Source organism: Thalia democratica, chromosome 6 (assembly GCF_965202585.1).
Source record: "Thalia democratica chromosome 6, ktThaDemo2.hap1.1, whole genome shotgun sequence".
Lineage (NCBI taxonomy): Eukaryota > Metazoa > Chordata > Thaliacea > Salpida > Salpidae > Thalia > Thalia democratica.
Window position 1 is genome coordinate 47,432,506 of NC_139170.1, and position 25,746 is coordinate 47,458,251.

General features: G+C 28.8%; 1 protein-coding gene across 2 annotated transcripts; it reads right to left on the reverse strand.

The window, feature by feature from the left end:
* Nucleotides 1-235: 235 nt before the first annotated feature.
* LOC145837957 (3'(2'),5'-bisphosphate nucleotidase 1-like) lies at nucleotides 236-10,844 on the reverse strand. Of its 2 annotated transcripts, XM_082945457.1 has the most exons (9): nucleotides 10,702-10,844; nucleotides 8,792-8,998; nucleotides 7,796-7,844; nucleotides 7,489-7,592; nucleotides 6,571-6,609; nucleotides 4,917-5,099; nucleotides 3,912-3,963; nucleotides 3,280-3,354; nucleotides 236-885 (listed from the first exon to the last, which is right to left on the reverse strand). In XM_082945457.1, exons 1-9 carry the CDS (start codon nucleotides 10,816-10,818, stop codon nucleotides 737-739), a joined length of 975 nt encoding a protein of 324 aa, XP_082801583.1. In that variant the 5' UTR covers nucleotides 10,819-10,844; the 3' UTR covers nucleotides 236-736. The 2 variants fall into 2 exon arrangements, with proteins under 2 accessions (XP_082801583.1, XP_082801584.1); XM_082945458.1 differs by lacking the exon at nucleotides 6,571-6,609.
* Nucleotides 10,845-25,746: the final 14,902 nt, after the last annotated feature.

The following is a 25,746-nucleotide window of genomic DNA, read 5'->3' on the forward strand; positions in this document are numbered from 1 at the left end:
CATTTAAAAAAAATCAGCACTTATTACTTACTTATAAATTAATTCTCTTGCAAAAATAAAAATTGTTGTAGCTTGTTTAAATATATTAGTTATAACGCGTATTAAGTACATTTTATTTAAATAATATATATATAGTTTAAAATACTTTAATACAAATCTAGCCTTTTTTTTTGTTCTACCAAATAAAAAAAACAATAATTACTGTTTTATTCGCAAAAACCTGAGAGTTATGTAAAAATAAATATAGTTTTTTAAATAACAAAATAATAAAAAATTAAAACAGTTTTACTAAGTTGATAGGTTAAAAAAACTAAAAATGATTCATGAAGAAAAAAGAATTAAAATTTGGTTAACTGAAGCAAAATCTCATTAAAATTATAAAATAACACATACTACTTATAACTATACAGCTTTTATAATATAAACAGTTAAAGAATTTAAGCCACAGATTGAGTTAAATTTTTACAGATTTCCAAATCTTCTAACAGGAGAAGGAGTTACAACTTTTAACAGCTGAAAGCATAATTATGTAAGTTATGAGAATTTATAAATTCTTGAAATTAACCACAAAGGCAACTTGCGGATTGATAGTAATTATTACAAGATTTTCTAATTTCGATAATAATTTGATGCGTTGCTTTAGTGTTAAAATTTAAAAAGACATAAAATAATTAATCCGAGTATAATATCAGAATAATATAATATTAGAAAACGTAATGTAAAATTCTTATTATTTCTACTTCTTCGGCCTCAGCTTGATGTTCTTAATCTCCTCGAGAACCTCGGCGGGCACCAACCCGACAATTTCCTGGTGGTTCCTCAGCGTGGCGATGGTTCCCCGCATGTTCTGCACCTGAACGTCCGCGTGGTACTCCATCTTGTTTCCTAGAGGGATTATTTAATTCTTTTTATTCAATTGAATACAAACGTAATATGTATATAATCGCAAAACGGTACTCCATGTTGTTTCCTTTTGATGAAACAATTCAGTTTATGCGTGATTAAAGTTTATATTTTATGTTATTTTATTCTAAAGTTGTCGTGTTGTTAATTGAAAATACTCCACCTCGTTTTCTTGTACCGAAATGAGTTAATGAGTTTAATCATTAATTAAATGATTGAAATATTATTAAGTTTTATCATAGTCGGGATTAACATTATGTATTTTATATAAAATTAACTTTTAATCTACAATAATTTATAGTACTTATTTTGATTTTTAATAAACACTTATATACATATCTATTTTAGCTTCTATTCTTTCCTTACACTAATTATTTTTTACAGAGCTCCGTTGAAGTGTGTTAATCCGTTAACACGTAGAAACATGTGTTTGTATAATAAAATAAGGATACTGTATAGTTTTTTTATTGTTATATTTTATATATTACTATTATAATTGGTTCATATTATTTTGCGAATAACAATTAAACTACCCCACATATCAGTATGATATAATGAATACAAACCCCACATATCAGTAATAATATAATAAATACAAACCCCACATATCAGTAATAATATAATAAATACAAACCCCACATATCAGTAATAATATAATAAGTACAAACCCAACATATCAGTAATAATAAAATAAATACAAACCCCACATATCAGTGATAATATAATAAATACAAACCCCACATATCTGTAATAATATAATAAATACAAACCCCACATATCAGTAATAATATAATAAACACAAACCCCACATATCAGTAATAATATAATATAATAAATACAAACCCCACATATCAGCAATAATATAATATAATAAATACAAACCCCACATATCAGTAATAATATAATAAACACAAACCCCACATAACAGTAATAATATAACAAATACAAACCCCACATAACAGTAATAATATAATAAATACAAACCCCACATATCAGTAATAATATAATGAATACAAACCCCACATATCTGTAATAATATAATAAATACAAACCCCACATATCAGTAATAATATAATAAATACAAACCCCACATATCAGTAATAATATAATAAATACAAACCCCACATATCATTATTAATATAATAAATACAAACCCCACATATCAGTAATAATATAATAAATACAAACCCCACATATCAGTAATAATATAATAAATACAAACCACACATATCAGTGATAATATAATAAATACAAACCCCACATATCAGTAATAATATAATAAATACAAACCCCACATATCAGTAATAATATAATAAATACAAACCCCACATATCAGTAATAATATAATAAATACAAACCCCACATATCAGTAATAATATAATAAATACAAACCCCACATATCAGTAATAATATAATAAATACAAACCCCACATACCAGTAATAATATAATAAATACAAACCCCACATATCAGTAATAATATAATAAATACAAACCACACATATCAGTAATAATATAATAAATACAAACCCCACATATCAGTAATAATATAATAAATACAAACCCCACATATCAGTAATAATATAATAAATACGAACCCCACATATCAGTGATAATATAATAAATACAAACTCCACATATCAGTAATAATATAATAAATACAAACCCCACAGATCAGTAATCATATAATAAATACAAACCCCACATATCAGTGATAATATAATAAATACAAACCCCACATATCAGTAATAATATATTAAATACAAACGCACATATCAGTAATAATATAATAAATACAAACCCCACATATCAGTAATAATATAATAAATACAAACCCCACATATCAGTAATAATATAATAAATACAAACCCCACATATCAGTAATAATATAATAAATACAAACCCCACATATCAGTAATAATATAATAAATACAAACCCCACATATCAGTAATAATATAATAAATACAAACCCCACATATCAGTAATAATATAATAAATACAAACCCCACATATCAGTGATAATATAATAAATACAAACCCCACAGATCAGTAATAATATAATAAATACAAACCCCACATATCAGTGATAATATAATAAATACAAACGCACATATCAGTAATAATATAATAAATACAAACCCCACATATCAGTAATAATATAATAAATACAAACCCCACATATCAGTAATAATATAATAAATACAAACCCCACATATCAGTAATAATATAATAAATACAAACCCCACATATCAGTGATAATAAAATAAATACAAACCCCACATATCAGTAAAAATATAATAAATACAAACCCCACATATCAGTAATAATATAATAAATACAAACCCCACATATCAGTGATAATATAATAAAAACAAACCCCACATATCAGTCAGTTCTCCTCCGCAAGCCACCAAAACTGCTTCTGGCGCGCAAGTGTCCCATTTCTTGCATCCTGGAAATGTATCTTTTTAAATAACATAAATAATATTAAAATTCTTAAATTCTGTATATACAATAAGCTATTGAATAATCGAAAATAATTCTTGCAACCTGTAAACATATTAAATAAATAAAAAAATTTTACATCCTTTAAATATTTATTAACGATAATAAGGGTTGCTAAATATTTTTGAAAAATTTCTTCCAGGTTTTCAAAATTACAAGTTTTTTGTATAAATTAAGTTTAAGGTAAAAAGTTGTATAAAATAGTATAACAACATTGAGGAGATATTGTAAAACTACTTTAATATGTTTTTTGATAAAAAAATTGTTTTGATAATAACAAATAATTTACATTACAGATTTTTTGTGTCAAATCGAAATTTTATCAGTGTACATGTAAAAGTTCGTTAGAAACCAGGTTTTTTAGTGACTTTAGTTCAAAATTACAGGAATTTTTTTTGAAAATTTCTCAAATTCCAGGCAATCCTGTAATAATAATTCCTTGCAAACTTGTGATAAATGAATTAAATAAACTGTTATAATATTTTAACAATAATATTTCAATACCTGGCGATGGAAACACGTAAGCGTCCGCAGCACCTTCCATTACTTTCAGTACCTAAGAGAAAAAAAAAACATATAAATATCGTAAAAATACATTACAAACTATAAATATATAAAAGCATTGCATTACATTGAATACCTTTGAAGAAAAATTAAATAAATAAATTGAACTGATAAACAAAAATTCTATAAAATATAAATATATAAAAATATTCCATTATTTTTAGTACTTAAGAGAAAAAAAAAACATATTAAAAAAATAATGTTATTTTTTATAACGCTTAAAAAAAAATTTCCATCACTTTAAGTATCTTAAAAAATAAAATAATTACTTTTTCAATGCATTGGAAACTTTATTAAAAATATTAAAACAAATACACTTTAACAACTTTCAAAAGCTGAGAGAAAAATTAAATAGCTCCATCACTTCGGAAGAAAAAAAATTAATTCCATTGTTTTAACTAAAAATATTCAAAATTAAATTTCAAAAGCATCACTCTAGAAACTAAATAAATGTAAGATAAACTAAAACAAGTTCACAACTAGTCTAAAACAATAATTATAAAAACACAACTGCTTCATTAATTTATGCGTTTGTCAACAATGCTTCAATTAAAATAACTGAAATTTAAAAACGTCTTGAAAATTACAAACAAAACAGTAAAAAAAATAAACAAGTTTTAACTACTCATCTATATGTGACTGTAAATAAAGAACAGAGAATTAAATTAAGCATTTAGTTATTTCCTTAACTTTAATATCTAAAAACGTGTTCAAGTATTTTTAATTAAATTATATTAAATTTGTTTTTTAGATGTATTCTTCTCAAAACATGCAAATATCCAAGACAAAAATCTAAATTATAATAAAACAAGAAGTTCATACAAATGGAAATATATTTTCTTAAATTTTTGCTTAATTTATTTCTTTGAAGAAATTCCTAGTATTAAAATAAATCTATAAAAAATTACTTGTATTGAGCAAAGGTTTGATTTTAAAACATTTTACCTTGTTTCCGGCGCCGCCCTGTCGTTCCACTTGAGTGGGTTTCATGTTGTCAAGGCAACTGGTAACCAGCTTGTTGCTATGCGACCTGGTTGTTATGAGAATCCTCCTGTTGTCAGGCACCTCGACCTTGTCCCAACCAAAAGCGCCCAAACCGACAACTCCCCAGATGGTTCGACCCATTTCCTGCGTCGAAAAAGTATTGTGTTTTTATAAGAAAACAATAACAATTTAAGATTGGGGTTTCTGCATTTGATAATAAAAAAAAGAATATTGTAAATCTTTTTGTTAAATTTTCTGTTCATGCTATAAAGTTTATCGATAATTAGTAGTGCATAAGGTAATTAAAAAAGTTCTTCATTTAAATTTACTGATTTCTGCAGATAGTTGGGGGAAAATGGTAACAGTTCAACTTAGTTGTGTTTATTTGAATACAAAAAATTGCTTAGCTTGTCGTTAAATAAATTCATAAACTAAAATAGTCATAAAAACGCCTTTAATTTCTATTAACTTGTTTTTATGATAATTCGGATAAAGCATTGTTTGATCAAATAAATAAAAACATCGTTAAACTTTCAGTATGAACAAATCAAAGCTCTTGACGGTTTTATTATTGTTTCATTAAAAACAAAAAATTTATTAGAATTGTAATTAAGATTTCAACGACCTTTTGTTAATTATTAATAGTGACTTACACACTGAAGCTTCCAATGTTTACTTATTACTCAAATTTATTTACTTTGCGCGTTGTATTACAAATTTTACTTATACTGGTTTGATAAAAAAAAAAGTTTACTTAGCTTTTAAAATACAACCACACAAGCTCATGACTTGAAGAATGTATTGAGTATTTTATTAAATATGTTATAACCATTTAAACTATATCATTATGTATTTTAAATTAAAGTTTCTTAACTGAGCATGCTAAAATTTTTACTAACTAAATTTTCATATGTATCTTTCAACAAACTAGTTAAATAAAATTTAAAATATTCTAATTACAAAAAAAAAGGTAATTTTAGAAATAGTGTTTGCAGGGTAGAGAAAATTGATTATGGTAAAACTTTTGGCAGGCTATTTCATGAATAAATGTTTTACCAAGTCTCACAACAAAAGATGCACTACAAAAACATCAACACAAAATATTCCTTGGAAAAAAAAACTGAGCGGTTCACAAATTTCACAGCAACTTTTATATATCACCTGTATAATTTTACACTTTTTATTGTTTTGTAAGATATGTTTAACATCTTATTTACTACACCAAACTAAAATCTAAAATGAAGCCATGTATACAAGCAACTTTTTTGGTAGCTTTTTAGTTATATTTTATGTGACAAACACTTTACTGCAAACCTATTTCACACAGTTTAACACAAAAACAAAAACAAGGTGTTTAATTCTATTAAAGATTTTTTAAACAAGCTTTTAAATAAAGATGTGCGAATTAAATATTTAATTAGCACATCTTTATCTAAATAAGCTTTTTACATTTCAGTAAATTAAGCAATCTTTTTTAGTTAAAACAAAAAACTATATAAACAAGCTTTTATAAATATAGTAATGTTAACTATCATCAAACTGAAAAAAAGTATTTGTGTTAAAATGTGTGATCAAAAGGCACACAAAGCAAATTGACTAACAACATTAAACTTACATTTTGATATGACTGTTGCATTTTTTCCAGAAAAACTGTCTTAAAAATAACAATCAACTTGGATTCTATCATAAAAGTAATTATGAGTAAATTTAATAGATAACAAACAACTTAGAAAAATGCCTCCTGTTAGTTTCCCTTAACTAAGAAGGTGTTTATATACTTGCTACAATTTATTACCTATTGTTTTAATTAAGTACTTACAACATACATCTTTAACTAGTTTCAACTTCAAGCAGGTAAATAACTTGAATAAATTGTATAACATTAAAAGTTTAGTCAAGTGTTTTACTCAGATGTAATTTCATAAAAGTCATCATATAACTTTTTATGAATACTTTTGAATAAGCTTTAAGACAAAGTGCAAACATATTTTGTCTGACTTTTACAAACCTATCGAGAAAAAAAGATTAAGGAAATTTAATGAGATTATAAAGTAATTACTAAAAGACAATTTAAATGTTATTGACAATAGTAGCTTTAACTTTAACTTTTTATATGTTGTAAACATTATGGCTTCTTACACTCAAAACTTTATTAATATAGCTTTGACAAATTAGGAGCTAATAAAGGTAAGTTTTAAAACTGCTTTACTTATCACAGCTTTGTTATAAGAACAACTTCACAATCCACTGGCTTGCTGGCAAAATAGTACATTGTGCTACTAAATTGATATTTTGAACATCCTAAGTTTTTAAGAATGTGTGGCAACCCTGTAGCAGTACTAAAACTATGAAAATGACATTATTAACAATATTTCAAACTTTACTTAAACTGCATTGCTACAAGAACAAGTTTTCAATAGGGCACTGGCTTGCTGCGAAATGGTACATTTTTTTTCAACAACCTGAGTTTATTTTAGTCAATGACATTACGTAGAAATATTTATAACTTTACTGAAACTGCATACTAACTAACCTTGGTTTTGTCCTGGTAGTTGAAGAAGGGTTGGTTAATGACTCCTCCAACAGCCTTGCCTCCGACGGCCACTCCGATCAGAATGGTCACGTGGTCCAATAAACCTGAGAAAATATTAAACAATTATTTTAGTTCGACAGTGTTGGCCATGATTAACTACTTTAATTTTCATAGAAAGCATGTGTACTAAAAATTTTAATATTCAAGACTTGTAAAATACTTATTGTAGATTATTTTTAAACTAAATTGTTCTAAGTAAAATTATAAAAACAAAATTAATCAATTTTTTGATCAATAATGAAAAAACCTTCAGTGAATTCAGCAGTTCCATCCAATGGATCTACCCAGACAACAATCTGAAAATTAAAATAAAATTAAAAGAAACTAACAACAGTTTTAGATATTGAAACAATTACGTTTAAACCAGAGCAAATTTGATTAACTTAAAGCCTCAGTTGATAAGAAATAACAAAAACCAAAGAATTTGAAATTAAAATATAGTGAAACCCATTCAAGCTCTTAAATGCAGGGGTTGGCAGAAAATTTGGCCCATTGATCATATTAGCTTGAAATGAACAAGTGCAAAATAAGCAACTTAAGATTTTTCAAATGTTTTTTTACATTTCTTAATATTTAAACTGTGGGTAACCAATGGGCTTATTTAAAGACAGTTTACCTAAAGAGTTGTGCATAAAAAGTTTTTTTTTACTTTTAAAATATAATACTCAAAGCAACAGTGTCCCGCAAAAGATACTTTTAATAAATCTAACCTGTCACTTGTAAAACTCTGCCAACCCCTGCCTTATGGTTTTTAATTAAAGTCTTTTATGAATACTGGTACTGTCCTTTTCATATATGAAAATAGACAACCATCTATTTTTTAAGAAATTAAAAAAAAACTTACTTAATAAAAACACATATATATAATGAAATAAATATAATAGATGATATTTTTATTTTGTATATATATAAATATAACTATATTTGTAATAAAACAAATTGTGTTAAATTAATTCAATAGTTACCAAATATAAAATAACTTATTCTCATCTTTAAACTGCTGTTGATAAAAATAGCAAATTAAAAAAATCCAACCATAGTAGTCAGAATTTTAGCATGATTTCATTAAATTGGTTGTAAACACTTGAGTTTATTAAACTTAGATCATAAAGCGTCTAGTTTATTCATAGTATTAACTTAAAAAATTATTAGCAAGTATTGTCTCATTCTAACATATTTATCCAATACTTACCAAACTTAAATTTAAACTATTTTATGATCAAACTACAAAAAAATATCCAACCTCTTGCTCCTTCACATCCTTGTACTGGTCCGGGCACTTTTTACCCGCCACATTCTCGTCCAACCCCGCGTTGGCGTCGCTCGCAGGGTCCAGGGGCTCGTCCTCCTCCCCAATCAACGTTATGCTTGGGTACTTGGACATCAGGGATGCTCTTATCACCTGCTCGCATTTCCTGTCCGCTTTCGTCTGCAAGTTTTTCTGGCCTCCCTGTGTGAGAATTTTGAAGGTGTTTTCATTTATTGTAATATATATATATATTAATTTAGCTTACTGAGGAGTACATGAAACTTAATATTTTATGTATGAAACAGCTGTATAAATTATAGTTTTAATATAATTAGATATATATAGAACTAAAATACACTAAATAAACGTTTGCTTGGGACAGCTGTTTCTGCGTTTATTACGTGTCTTCAGCCAAGTTTTATTCAATGAAAAGCAAACTTGTAAGTACAGCAATAAAATTATACAAAATTAGGTATTACGTAATAATAAAATAGATAGTTATTTTTAGACAAAATTATTAACAGAGTTTTTAGATAAATTGTTTTCGATAATGTATGTAGCCAGTTTGTAATTTGTTTCTTTTGTTTAGAGATTCAGATTTTTTAACTTTTAAAATTTCAATTTTTTCCGCATTGCACAATTTACATCCATTTTTTAAATTATACTTATTTTTTGTTCTTGTTATTATTTTTCACTGAATTTAAAAATTGACTTTGTAATTTTTTAGTTTCCAAACGTACTGCAATAATGTCGTCGTATTTTTATGTTTGAAGCTGTACTTGTGCTTTGTGTAGCAATTCTTGAACGATAGACCAGTAGAGCCAACATAAAACTTAGTCTGATTTTCAGTTATGACAGTCGCTTTATATATAATGTTTTCCATTAGGCAACTTCCATTTACCAGGCATTCTTGTTTTTTGCAGTCACACATTCCCCTCTCTGTGTCCTGCGTGTCTAACATCTTTCAATTGTGTGCCATTATAAGTTGTTTCATGTTTGGCATGCAGGAATAGGACACTTTTAGTGTCTTTCTGTTAAAAACTTTAAAATATGGACGGTCTTCAGTAGAGTTTTTGTCGAAAACCTCTAGGAAGCGCTTCCCAACCCGTGTTGCCACACTTTTGCAAAATGAAGCATTGAAATATAAAACATTTCTTCTCCTTCTTTTCTTGTTCTTACCCTTCTCGCTATGTATATGTATATATATATATATGTTTTAAAAAGGTTTCTCTGCCCTCCCTACTATAATTTTAATACAACCTTGGATTTCTCAATAAAAAAATCAAGCATATAAAATGGTTTTTTATTTTTTATAACCTAAAAACTTTTTTCCAGCCTCCCTGAATGACAATTTATAAAAATATGTATATAATTATTATACAATTACAGATAATATTTGATGTATTAAATAACATTGTTTTACTTTTAAAGTTGAATATTATTTTGAAGGTCAACCTCAGAAATCTCAGCAAATATTAAGCATTTAATTTAGTTGAAATTAACTAACATTTTCAAAATAATAAATTAAGAAAATAATTCTTTTAATATAAATTATAACTTTTGGTTTCTTAGGCAAACTAAAACGTTAAATGATAAAAATAAAATGGATTTTTTTAGTAAGAATTTTGAACTCCCAAAAAAAATATAATTAAACTTTTTGAGTAGTAAAATGTGTAATTATATCAATACTTTATATTCATATAACTAAAAATATAGCATCTTTTGAATCTGTAGTATTATTAACTCACACACAAATTATAAATTACTAAATATACCAAAATTATACTAATTATACCAAAAGAGTTTAAAAATCTTTTATATATAACAACTATAATAACTAATTTAAACCCTTAACTTTTTAAGAATAATATAATTTGATTAATAAACTTAATATTACAACTGACCTTGTCAACAATGCCAAGATCACCAGAATTGAGTATTTCCCTGACAACTTCTGCCGCTTTTTCAGACACCCTGACACAAGATGCCATCAGCCTCATGAAAACTGGTGTGGTTGCCATTTTTTTATTAATATTTTAATAAATGCTAAACACTAAACATATTTAAACATTTTAAATAGTTTTAAAAATATTTTCTAACAGCAAACTGTTTTAGAGTCATAGCTTTAATCAAGCATTTAGTTATGATAAAATTTTAAGTTAAATAGTTGTATAAACCATTGAATTTATAGAAACAATCTACTTAATTACTACAAATATACATTACCTGTTTAACTAAAAGTTTGAAAGTTTTTCATTTTTAACAATTTTTTTTTTTTGCATTTCTTTACAGTATGAATAGCTCATCAAAAATATATATAATTGTTTTAGTTTCCTTTTAAAATAATTACATAAACAGCGACACAATTTTTGAGGCAAAAATTGTTAATGTCTGTAAAGTGTGCCATAAAAATTTTGAGCCTCCAATGTGGATTTATCTAATTTAATAAATGTATAAACGATTCATATAAATTTTTGTGTAATACCTGGGCATAAGACAGGTTTTCATGATGTTAATGTAGATCAATTTTATTGTATAAGTTGTGTAAATAGACTAAACTTTAACATTGTTGGAAGTGATGATTGTTGCAAGTTTTTAAGTCTTTTTTCTCTTGGTACTGTTTGTTTTGTGAAGGATTTTTTAAGTGAATGCATTTTTAATTAGGGTTCCCTAATTAAAGGCAAAAAAGCTAGCCTGGATGACCAAAAACTACCCTGAGCTACATCAAGCTAGCCTAAGTGTTGTTACACCAAACAAGCTTGAGCTTTACAAAATACTCAAACTAGCCAGGAAGTGTGGCCTGATGGTGTAGGAACCCTAATAATGGGTTTGAAAACTTATTGAGTTGAATATTGCAAGATTGAAACCCAGTAGTTGATACTGTATGAAAAATCATCACTGTATTATAAAAGTTAAAGACTAAAGCCAATAGAATATTAATATATGTTTAAATTATAGAGCAATATAAACAACAAAAGTTTTAGTGGGAATCTAAATATAAATCATAAACTAACAACACTGAAAATTTTAGGTTGAAGCCCTAGTAGTATTCAAAATCTTTACATAAAGGCAATCTTAGCTGAAATGACTAAAATTAAAAGTTGAAATGTTCCTATAGATGTGTTGTGGCTGATAAGTAGATGAAATGAAAACATTAATTTTGGTTTAAATTTAATATTGAATATTTGAATTATCGAACTGTTGAAAGATTGGATATCATCTTATTACCAGAATCTATAAACTATTAGCCCCAAAGTCACTAAACAATGAGAACAATGATATTATAAGTTAAAGTTATGAACTTGGTACAATTGTTATACATACAAGAATTTTTAATTTATAGCAAACTTGCTTGATAGTTTTACTAACTGTAGTGTCCAACAGCTGAACTAAAACAACACGCTGGTGATAAATAGCCTTAGTTGAACATCACAAAGCTCAAAACTTGTTAGTTTGCACGTATATAAGTAAAAGTACTTGTGTAAACTAGAAGGTTTTGATTTTTAATACTATTTAATCTTAGTTTTCAAAACTATCATTAGCACCCTAAATCACCAAGCTACCCAAAATAATACTTTTTACAGTTAATTTTAAAAGGAAATAAATCTAAGTTTATTGTTTAAGGTAAAAAATTCAGTATCAAACTCTGCCCTTTGCAGCAATATTTTACATATGTACTTTTGAAATCTAGACTGTCATTAAAGTAGACAATCAGCAAGACCTGTCATTACATAAATAAGACAATAAACGTTTCTGGGAAAAGTACAAAAACCATAGCATTCAAAACCATTAGACTTACTAAACTTTAGCAACTATACTTGTTAACTTGTATTGTTGAGTTAATACCTTTCTCAAACATCTGTTATACGCTAAAAGTATTATCAATTGATTTTAAAATACATATGAGAGATTATAGTGATGGCTTTCTTCTTTTTAATATAATTAGTTATACATTTTATTTTAATCTTGAATGATACAGTTAGTAAAACTATTTAGTATTCAGTGTGAGTGTTTTATACAAACTCGTACTGTCATTTTAATTACTCAAGTTTTGACTGATTTTTAACCACTACATTTAAGATAGCTTTATTTAAAATGGCTCTTGTATACAAACAAACTTGCATTTGATTATTGCAACCAAACGTCAACAAGTCACAAAGAAAATTCAATGTTGCTATTGCCAAATTATTCTTAAACAGATAGATGACTTGACTAAAATGTAAATCATTATATACTTGTAAAGATAAGAGAGAAGTTGCATTTTAGGGACTTAACCTTAATATAAAAAATAGTTTGACAAAAGGGCTTACACGACAGTTGAAATTCTGAAAAATCTAATTCTTAAAAAATGTTTAAATAGCCATTGAAACTCAAAAATTACTATATAAATGAAAAAGATCATTAGTAGGTCTAAATAATGAGATTTTACTAAGTAAAAACTTGGTCTTTTTTTTTTTCAAGGTACTCACTTGGTTACATTTTTATTTTATGTTTTTGTTTTTATATGAAACATTTCATTTCAAAACGTATCAAAAAGACCTAATTGCTTTAAACGCTTTAATAGACTAAATAAATCTTCACTGAACACACTTAAAAGAGTTTAAAAATATTATTTCAAAGTGTAAAAAAAATAAACAGTACAATTGTTACATGTAGCTTGTTGCTATAATCGTCACGTCATCTGTTTAAATTCATAATGACTCGATTTTACATCACAGTAAAAAAAATTGAAGTTATCATTTGTTTTGCACAGACGCATATCAGGGCAAAAATCCAACTTCGTTCGAAATAAACAACTAAAAAGTACAAAACAACAAATAAGTGACTGTTAACAAAAAATATAAATTTGTTGAAATTCAAGAAAAGCTTTTTTAAGTGTCAGAAAGACGAAACAACTTCAATACTTCCTTTAAGCACCTTTTTTTGTTTTAACGCATACACATAGGCAGTAACTTCTTTTAAACATTGCCTACAGTGAGGTACCTTAAAATACGACCTTCAAGTTTGTTGCTAGAATTTTTTTCTTCATGTAGCAATTAAAAAATACTTAATTTAAAGCGGAATTTAACATTATTAAAAAAATAATGAAAGCACTTCTTGGATTTAAAAAATTCTTAAAGTTAACAAAAGTGTTTAGAATTAAAACAAGCCTCCGTAAAACTTTTATTAAACTGTCTTAAGTTCTACAGAATGTGTCTTGTTCTTATTGCTACATGTAGAAAAGTTTCCAGCCAAAAACTTGAATATAGAATTTTTAAGGTCCTTAAAAGTTTACATTGGGGTTGTTTTCAGAAAATTTGATTACAAGCTCTACATTTCTTTAAATCAGCTAAAATTTTGAACAAAGTGTTTTTATGATAATTTTCAAATGTAAACAATTTCAAACTAAAACTGTTGCAGTTTTTATAAGCACCCTAATGGTTGATGTTTTTAAAAACTTAAATCCTGTGCTAGAATTAAAAATCTTTAATTCTTCATGTTTAATCTATCTATTTTAACACTTGTATATGTTGTGTTTTAACCCTTTTCCAAAGTTCAACTTTTCCGCGGAACCCCTAATTTTAATTTTACATAAAATGTTTAATTAAATAAATATTCTTTTTAAAATTTCGAAAGTCTTTGCAGAACCCCTTAGAGGCGTCGAGGAACCCTAGGGTTCCGCGGAACCCCATTTCAGAAGCACTGTATTAGATCATCAATAGTTTTTGTTTTTACACTAGATCCTACGACCAAATATTTTTAGCCATTCAATAAACAATACATTAATGTACAAATATAATGTATATGTGTAAAATTCATATACGTATTTATAGAACCAATAGTTTTTTTTTAACTTGAGGTTTCAACTTTATTTATAGCTTAATATGTTTTTAAATAGATAACTTACTTTAACTTTAAGCATTATTTTAATTAACAAGAGTTGAAGTATCACTAGGATATGACCAAACAATTCGAGCACAGTAGTACTAACTTTTATTTAAATAAGAAGGCAGCTCTAATTCAAAGAAGATATTGAAATTTCACAGTAGGAATGTCATTGTCGAAGAATTGGAATGGCATGGTCAGTTCAAAAAAAATACTCCAATAAAAAACTTTAGAATCAATAAAACAGTTTTAAAAATTCAATGTCTAAAAAAGATTCATGCTAAAAAATCTACGGGAACCTGCTTTAATAAGATCAAGGTTATATCTCTAAAATAAATTAAAGTTTATTACACGTAAACCTACATTCTCAATTATTGAAAATAACTGACTATTGACAATATAACATTAATATATTTTAACTTAAAACACACTTTCAACTTCTAAAAACCTAAAATATTAATTTATTTATTTATAATACTTTTTTCCAAATGAAAAACTTATGCAAACTACTTAAAAGTTTTATTTTATAAACAGGTTCTAAAAGTTAAATTTTCTATGAGACCCTAATGAATTTAGAATATAAAACTGGTAACGGCTGTTTTTTAGTTGTTTATTTCATATTTGTGATAATTAATTTTTAGTACTTTTAAGTATTAAATTGCAATTTCGGCCCCAATCTTTTGGCCAATATAAAGTTGTTTTTAAAGCAGCGCCGTTAGAAAACAAGTTTTCTTAATTCTTGCGTTAGTAAATCTCAAACTTTTTTTTTGAATTTAATTTATTAATGCTTGACACGTGATAACTCAAATACAAAATACCGTAAATTTCAGAACCAATTAAAAAAAGTAACTATAGAACTACTGCATAGTGCTTAGTAGTGTTTTTCATCGAATGGTTACATTTTTAGAAATCAGTTTATAAATTCAACAACTAAATAACTAGTAAGAAAGTGCAGGCAAGTCTTTATACAGCAGTAAATTTATTGATTGAAAAAACTAGAAGAAAAAAAACTAAACTTTTTTATATTACAAGGGCAGCACAGGCTTCAAGAAACCAGCCAGATTTTGTAAACACTGGCGGTCCAGTCATTTTCACTACTCGGCCTGTACGTTACCCACCCCTATTTTTTTACCGTAAAGCTGTAAACATCTGATGTATGAGAAAATTTATACAAAACATTCGTAATCGTAAAAATTTCATAAGCTACAAACAACTTCATATCAAAATTAAAAGTGGCAGTGTACAGTTTAACAAAGTTAAGAATTTTTTGAACTTGATTAACTAGACTGTTGATTACTAATACTAGATTAAAACACTTGAACTAGCTGTCTAATAACAAAATAGTTCATTTACTTAGTAAAAGTATAGTAAACCATTCGCTTATTGGTTTTTGTAAATAATTGCACAAGTTGAAAATATTGTGTCTTGTACAAAAAAAGTATACAAAATCAAACGTTTACAGCAAAAAGAATAAGTTGATAATAGGCTAAACTAATTTAAAAATCAAGTTACTGTGTTATTAATAAACACAGAATTTACCACAAAAACTTACGCAATATATCAAAATGTATAATTAACGTACTTTTACTTACAAAAAGTCGAGTTTTTATAATTGCTAGTAAGTAGTTAGCGGTTAAAAAAAATCTTTTTTTAAATTTAAACACTTATTATACTAAGCATAATTAATATTTAATTAATAGAGTTTGAAACTTTATTCAGCTTTTGATAATTTAGACTTTTGTGCTATTTTGGAACACAAAATGAATAATAATCGTCGTAAGTTTTACGAAATTTTCTGCGTTAGTTTAAAATTAAAAAAAAATCTTGATATATGTCAATAACTTAAATCAATAAAGAAGGTTAACATTATTTACATGAAGAAAACACTTGACTAAAAATAATTTAATCACATCAAAACAAATGATTTTTTTTACAAAGTCTGAAGAAACTTCATCAGCACGTTTCTCGACCGCCTGTGCTTCTGGTTGTAATCCTTGAAAACGCCGCTGAAGTTCAGGCTGTTGTCCTTGACCAGCGTGGGCAGGATCAGCCTCGATTGCTTGGACGGCGGCCGGAAAGTCCCGTTCGGGGTGAAGGACCCCACGGAATGCCTGCGGGGCTTGGTCTTGGGGCCGTGCTGGAAGTAGGACCAGGTGAACTGCTCCGTGAAAACGGGCACTTTCTCCACCCACTTGATCGGCTTCACTTCGGAAGGGTCGAAGAGGGTAATCTTTGATGATCTCGCCGGCACCGTCGCCCTTCTCGTTTTCTCTCTGACGATTTTTTTGGGCTCCTCTTCTACGACTGCTTGCTTCGGAGTTTTCTCTTTTATTGTTGGCAAGTTTTCCTGTTTTTAATTAAAATATGGCAGGATAGTAGAAAGTTCATACAAAAAAGGTATTCATTTTAGCCGAAGTTTTACGTTAGACATTTAAATTCGTATTTATCTTGGCTAAGCTTCATATTTTCTTAAAATCATCACATTTTGTAAGACTTAAAAAAGACCAGAACTTACCGGCTTAGTAAAAGAATTATAAAATACAAAATATAAAAAACATTGAATATATTTTCAACGAAAGTTACCGTGTGATTTTGAACGATGGGGATGACTTTTTGCACGGATTGACTTGAACAGACGACTTCTGCAGGCCTTGATTTTTGTGAAATTTTATCAGCTTCCTTAGCGATTTTAACTGTTTATGATTTGTTTAATAAAGCAATTGCTGTTGAAGAAAATAGATAAATTTATGGCTGTATAATAAGCTAAGTATACCAAAAGTTTCACAAACTTTTAGCAAGTTGTATAAGTTTGACAAAAAAAACCTTGGAACTGTAAAAATTTGTCATCAAGTTTTTAAAGATACTTTGGAAACATAACGAGCACTAGTTTTTGTTAAAATGCTTAAAAATGACCATCTTAAAAAAACATGAATTTATTTATAAAACCGAAAACAGCACAGCAAGTTTACAAACAATTCACAAACCCTTGGATGTACTGGGCTGGTAGGCGATGACGTTTACGAAAGAGTTCGATTCTTTGCTGTCGACGCCGTTCAACCGGGACGAAACCACCGACTTCGACGAAGCCACTTTCACCACAGGCGGCTCCTCGTCTTGCTTGGGCTTCAGTATTTCCTGAAAAAAAAAACTCGAATTGGACAATTACTAGTTGGTAAAATTTTTACTGAACTCATAACAAATGTGAGCGCCTCTTCAAGTATTTTGTTTGAATTGTTGAGTAAAATGCTTGAGTAAATTTTAAATGCTTTTTAGCTTCAACTAAAAGTGTAAAAAAGAGCTTGAGCAGGTAGTAACATAATATCATTTAGTTTTGATTTACCATTTGGTTAGATTTGATTTTTTTTACTTCATCTTTAACTTTAAAATCTGCGTTGAAAGTATCTTTTTTTTTGTAAACTCTATCACTTTCTTTGCTATCGTTGCTAGTTCGTTTAGGTATTGATTTTTTGTAAGGTACGCTTTTTCTTTCAACAGTACTTTTTTTTTCAGAAGTACTTTTTCTTTCAAAAGTGCTTTTTCTATCAGTATTTTTTTTATCTTTCGTCTTCATTTGGTAGTTGCCTAAAACAATAAAGTTTTTTGAAGGTTTCTTTACGGGAAACATCAAGAAAAACAAGTAAGGAGTCTAATATAGAATATATTTATCTATTAGACAATGCGTTATTGAATAAAAAGATTTGTAGAAAAAAACAATAAAAGTTAATTTTTTTTTTAAACTAAGGATGTAGATATTTTACAATACAACTTTCTAATGAGACTAGTTAACTTACTTTTTTATAAAAACTTTCAATCAAATTTTAAAAAAGTATATTATTCTAGACGCATAAAACATGAGCAAAAAAAGTTAAAAATAACATACTTTTTTCTGATTTCTTGAGGTCATCATGCTTTTCCTGTACTTCATGTTCAACATAGTTTACTTTGTCAGTCATTTCTTGGTTGACATTTTTAGATTTGTCTCCAGCAGCCACCTCTTTCTTCGTGATCACTTCTGATTTCTGTTTGAGCTTGCTTGTTCTTTTCGTAGTGTTAACAGTTGGGGGTTTACTCGACTTACTCTCCTTTTTAGTCGTCCCTTGATGGGTCATCGAAAAAACGGTACCTTTGCTGGATTTTCTCGCAACCGAACAATCAGCCAGTAGCTTGCTGTTGTCAACTTCAAAACTTTTGCCACCAAAATCGGTGCTGAAAATATTTTCTTCTACGACCAGCTCGGCATTGGACGTCAACTTTATGTTGTACTGCATTTCGGGCACGTAAGCGATGTCGCTGACCACTCTGTCCGCCACTTTTATGTCCTCGGGATTGAGTTTTGACTTGGAAGGCTTAGCCTTGGGTTTTTCAGACACGTCCAAAGCGCTTTTGCGCTTTTTGTTTTGCGACGAGTTCGAAGCGTTTGATATTGAGATTTCAATGTTGTCAGAAGCTTTGAGCAAGTCAGGTTTTGGTTCAGGAGATTTTTCTTCAGTGTTTTCTTGCTTTTTTATTAAGAGCTGACTCTTGTTGCCTGCAGAATTTCTTTTCACTTCCGACTTTCTCTTATTTTTTTTGTCCTTGTCGTGCTTAGCCACGGTCTTACTCGAGTCCTCCGCGTTTTTTTTCAGCTCTTCCTCGCCTGGTTTCCCTTCACCTTTATCCTCGTCCTTGCTCGTATTCATCTCGCTCGAATTCACCTTGCTCAGATTCACCTTGCTTGGATTCACCTTGCTCGGATTCACCTTGCTCAGACTTACCTTGCTTGGATTCACCTTGCTCAGATTTACCTTGCTTGGATTCACCTTGCTCAGATTCACCTTGCTCGGATTCACCTTGCTTGAATTCACGTTGCTTGGCTTCGCGTTGCTAGGATTCACCTTGCTCGGATTCACCATGCTCTTGTCCTCATCTTTGCTCACTCGCATCCGCGAGCTTGTTTCGGCGGGCTTGGGTTTCGGTTGCGCCGGCGACATGACGTGAATTTCGGACTCAGGTTCGTCGAGGAAGGCGGGTGCGGGAAGGACGGAAGGCTTCCTGACGGTTTTCAGGACTCCTGAAGTATTTTGCTGGTTGTCGATCTCGGCGTTAAGGTAGAAGAGGTCAGACTTGTTCAAGGTGACTTCGTTGTCGTTGGCGCTGAGGAATTAAAAAAAAAGTGTTTAAAGGAAAACTTTACAAGGTCTTATTCTTGGAATTCAATATAAACGACTTGAGTTTAAATGTAGAATTATTAATATAAAAAATAATGCAAAATCACTTCTATTTCAGTTTTATTTTATTTTTATGTTTGACTATTTGTGGCTTCGTTATCGTTGGCACTGAGTACTTTAGGTGTTTAAGGTAGATGATTTTTAAAATAGTTACATGGCACTTAAATAATTTGATGCAAGATAAAAAACTTTGATGCTTATTTAAAGATTAAAGTAACTCATCTTTTTGTTTGCGCTGAGGAGTATCATAAGAAAGTGCAGGATTTAAACAAGTAAAATATTAAACAAGCTCTTACTCTCAGAGTTACAGAAAAGAGTTTTCAATTTAGGTGTAGAAATACTGATGTAAAAAATCATAAACTACAAGTTGTTTAAAATTTTTTTTAATTAGTTTTTGCTAAGATTTTGTGTTATAGTTAGTTTGTGAAAGAATTTGATTAGTTACACTAGATAAAACAGCAAAATTAAACTATTTACAGAAAATAGAAGTATAAAATTCAAACGTACTTGATAACAATATCTGTTTTGTCCTTTGATGAGTTTAAATCAAAAAAACTGTCGGCAATTCTTTTTTTAGTAGCATTTTTCAAAATCGTTTCTGAAAATTTTACATATAACTAGTAAAATTGAAATAAATTAAGTTCAAATACTAGTTTTTTTCTGTGTTAATTACTATATAAGATAATATATGAAAACTATTGGAAAACAACTACAATATGATTTAATGTGAAGTAAAACAAATTAACGATAAAATGATTTAAAAACTAATAAGGTGATACAGAAGTTTTAGTACACCGCAGTAATAAAACTAAATACTAAAAGTTGATACAAATCGCTGCTATACGATAATTTTTTTACTTATTTTCAAATAAGTTACAATATCTTATCAAAAGCGCTTGATTAAATTTTAATAGTATTTAAAAATTTAGACATTTTACATAGGTGTAAAACCTGTAGTGTTTACTACTTTAGCTATTTTAAAGTATAATCTACAAAAATTTATATATTGTAAAAGACTTATTTTTAGTTAAGTACATAAGTTAAGATTAAACATTACTGTTTTCAAAAGTCTAAGATAATAAAAAACACTTTATACTGTACACTTAAAATATTTTTAAAACTTTTATTTTAGTGTTATTATAGTATTTTGAAGTATAAAATTTAAAGAAATATTATAAACAAATATAATAATACTAAACAATTAATATGCTAAAAATGTATTTTTATAATTTCTATTTAATATCAAAAATATTTATCCCATTAGTATTTACAACACATGTACAAAGTATCACTGTTATTTTCCTTATGTATAGTTGTATTACTACAGAAGTTTATATACATAGTGTGTACAAAATGCTACAATTAAACTAAAAATAATTTTTGACTGAAACTTTCGAACGTTAACAGAATAAATTAATAAGTAATCCGCAATTATTAAGCATATTTTAATGTGTATATATCTAGTTTTAAATAAATACTTACTGTACAGTATAATTTATAACATTACATAAGCTTGACTAAAAACCTATAATTTGTTATACAGATTAAATATTCCGTTAGTATTAAAGTTTGTTACTTGTTTAATATATACTTAACAACTTTTTTAAAGTTTAGCGTACGTAAAGCACTGCCTTAAGTTCTTATTGCAAACACTAACAAAATGAGAATTTATATTAAAAAAGCTAAATGTTCTGCTGCATGTATGCAAAGAATTCAGGATGTTTTATTATGAAAATATTTGTTACTTTTGTTTAAGCTTTAAAGTTACAACAAACAAATTTAAAGTATTTTTATTTTATTTTTTGCTTGGAGAAAAAGTGGTACTACATTCTGTTTTAATTTACACAATTTACTCATTAAAAAACCAAAGGAGACTTAAATTTTGTAATAAACTTATTTTTTAATCTCAATAATAAATAACGTTTAAAGCTTTTTTTTATGTTGGATTTAAGCTCGATTTTTAAGAACTAAAAAAATCATAGTCATAATTCATTTTCTATTTAACCCTAGATAGAGAAATACTAAGATAAACAAATTATAATACAATAATTGTTTGCTTAAATTAAAAAGTCAACCGAATTACTTAATTTGAAACGAACATCTTTACTTGACTCATATCAAAAACATAAAATTTGAACAAAACGGTAAAAAAGTGATAAGACAGACATACAAAAATGTTTTGATATAAAACTAACTAAGATAAGATACTGAAATTAAAGAATTAAGAGGACCCCTATTAAAAATTAAATTGCTACAATTTTACCCATCACTCACCGACGTCCTCCGATCCCATCCTTCTTCTTTGAAAGCTCTTCATCGGATCGTGCAGTCCGTGGAACTGCGCCTGATACTTCTTGGGGACGATCGGCATCAGGCTCTCCAGCTCCTCTTCCCGCCTCGCCGTCGTCAGCATCTGCAGCATCTTCATGTTGGCGTTGTTGGTGAAGTTGTCCACCGGCTCCGACTGCCTCGCCGTGTCCCTGACCACGTCCACCGTCGACCAGTGCTGCTGCGAGGAGCCGAGCATGTAACTGCGGAAGACGTAGGGCGGCGGCAGGGAATGCCTCATGTCCCTGTTATCCGGGTTGTACAGCTTCGCCTTGGTGATTCCCATGACGAAGCCGAGCTTGAAGAGCGAACTGCCGAAGTCGTTGGACGACGACGTCTTCCTCAGCGAGTTCCTCAGCTGCGTCCCGGTCGTTTTCCGTTGCGACTTCTTGTCTTCCTCGCGGAGCTCATTCCCGTCGATCAGGTGCTTGGAGGTGACCAGCACCCTCAAGCTCTCTTCTCCTCCTCTGCTGCCCAACAGCTTGTACGAGGAGTTTTCCCTGCTGTTCCTGAGCAGGCTGAGTGCGGACCTCCGGTCATTTCTACCTTCAGTCAGCAGGTGCTTGTTCTCCTCCGTGTTGAGTTCCTGCTTCTGCAGCCTGGAGATGCGCTTCAGCGCCTCGCCGAGGTTGTGCTGGAACACGGCGTCGTTTGAGAGGAACTTTTCTCCTTCGACGCCGCTGCGGCTCTTGACGCGCCCTACTTCGCCGAGCTTGCCTCCTTCCGGGCTTCGGTGGTCGCCGCTCCTACGTATCTGGCTCCTCCTGAGCTCGTGGCTCGTCGCGAACTGCCTGTTGCCGAGTCCATGGACCAGGTTTTCGTCTAAAATGTAAAATTTCCAAGTAAAAAGTTTTTTTTTTATACTGTAAGTTTCAACCAGTTTAAAAAACTTTATAAATTAAACTCTACACCAGGGTTTCCCAAAGTGGGCCATTACAGAAATTAAGGGAATTAAGGGGGCCATAAGCAGTAAAGGGGCTAAAGGGGGGTCCATGAGGTCATAATTTGAAATTTACACTATAAATTCTGGAACTGATGGCGAAGAGCAAAAAAAAAGGTCTTAGGTGTATATAAGGGCAGTTTTGAAAATTACACTAAATACATCTTGTTGGAGAGGGCCATAGCTTTTATTTTTCATTAAAGGAGGCCTTATAAAAAAATTGGGAAACCCTGCTTTACACTAAGCTGATTTAAATAGTTTTAGTTTGTTTTTTGAAACTTATTTGCCATAGTTTGACTTTTTGTAATTCTAGCAGTTAAGAATGTTATGGTTTCTTACACTTAAATAAGTTTTATTAAGAAGGTAAAAATATATAATTTAGAACAGTTACATTTAAAGACTCGTTTATAACGAATCTGCTTCAAAAAAAAAACTCACCTGCAAACCCGTTAGGAATGACTAACAAGTGGTGAACATGTTCGGAAAAATATTATTTACATTTATCATACTATCATTTCAACTTAAACTGATCAGAGTAATTTTTACCTAAGTTATTGCTGAAGCGACCATATTTTAGCGGAGTGTTTTTTGGTGGGGTGTACTGAAACGTGATTCGTGGTCTTTGCTTCGAAACTTTCTGGTCGCCAAGGATTGACAGTTCATCCAAGTTTGAGCCCACACTACCCTTCTGATTGAACTTCAGACCTGTTGTCAAATGTTAATATAGCTTTTAGAAATATCGTATACGGCTGAATTGAGGGTAAAAAAGATAATTCAACTGCTGTGAACTTATTTATTGCTATTATCTGTTTAAAATTAAAGTGTACTAAACGGCTTTTTTGTGCACCAGGTCTTTAGACCAAATGCTTTGAGCGTTTTTTTGTCGTTCAATAAATCAGTATTAAAAATGTTGAAGATCAAACTAGTCATTTTTTAAAATTGAATAAGCTTGTTTAAATAGTTTAGTAATTTTATAAATTTCAATTTATAGTATAAAAAAAACGATAAAATTATTTACTACCTTTGTTTTTCAATAAAAACTGCTGTAGTTATTTTAAAGTGGTAGTTATAAAACTGATTAAAATTACTTTTTTACAGGAAGGCAATTTTAATTAACATTTGGTGATGTTTTAAAAAAATTATTAAAACATATAACATCTCCAAATTTAAATTTTGTAACCCGTAACTAATAGTTGAGAGTGAAAAGTTTAGCAAATTAACTTTTTAGTAAAACTTTAAAAATAAACTCAAAGTAACCTGATCCGGATTTTCCGAAAGTAGACGAGCTTTCATTTTTTTGCGTTTTTGGCCTGCATTTTGGTGAAAACTTTTTAAATATATAGTTTTATAGTGTATTTAAAAGCATATAAATTTCTATAAAGCCTTTTCAATCCCTAATGTTTATACCTTGTAAAGTTAAAACTGGAACGCAAATAGAAACTATAAGATACTAATGAATTTTAGTTTAATTTAGTAGTTTTATCTGTAAGTTTAAGTTAATAAAATCTAGCTTTTTTAATATTTTGACGAAGTATTATAAAGTTTAGAATAAAAAGAAGTTATTTATAAAACTAGAAATTAAGTAGACATATAATAAGTTTTAATAAATTAGACAAATCGAAAACTTAAACAAAATATACAACTTAGTTGAAACAAAAAATAAAGAAACTGATAAAAGCATGAATCGTACACTAATTGAAAAACTTTGGCTTAAATGTTTTAAATAAATAAGAGCTACAGTAAACTAAATTTAGTTTTTAGATGGTAAGATTTTTAAGATACACTATAAAATAAGGTTTTGAAGAAATGAAAACTAACAAATGCAAAAAACAAACTGAAAGTATGAATCTAACCTTATACCGAAATCAGCCCATCTATCTCGTCTTTGAAGACTGGTTTTTAACCTCTAAATTAAAGTAAATAACACTTTAAAACTTCTATAAAGGTTGTAATTGAAGTAAATGCATATTGTATAAAAAGTCATATATATACATTTTAAACATTTTCTATAAAACTTGTAGCTATCAAACTATTGTAAAAATGTTAAATCCATAGACAAACTCTTTTTAAATCTTTGCTTGATTTTCTCGCAGCTTCATTGAACGGAACAACAGTAGGAGCCTTGCTAGTCACAAATGCGTAGTTATCAAGGCCTCCCTGAGGTAATGACCTGCGGTCGCGTCCAGTTTTTTTACTTTCTGGTTCTTTATGATTAATCTGTTGATAACAAGTTTTGTTATAGTTTGATTAGTTTTAGTTCCAGAAACATTAATAAACAAAATATAATAGTTGTTTAAGTATTAATAGAAATATTTGACTTGGTCAGAAAACTTCTTATTAATAATTTATCAATGTACGTGATGAGCATTGTCTACTAAATAAGTATGTTTAAAATTTATAATTGTAATAGCTTAGGTAAAAATATAAGTAAAACTGAACTTAAAAACAAAAATTTACAGATAAAGTTAATATTTACAAAAAAAAAGGCTACGTTTTCTACTTGTTAAGTAATTACTACTATTTGACTCACATAACTCGCATTTAGCGTCTGTCTACGTACAATTTTACGTCTTGGTTTGTTGTAACCAAAATTCATACTCGGCTTACAA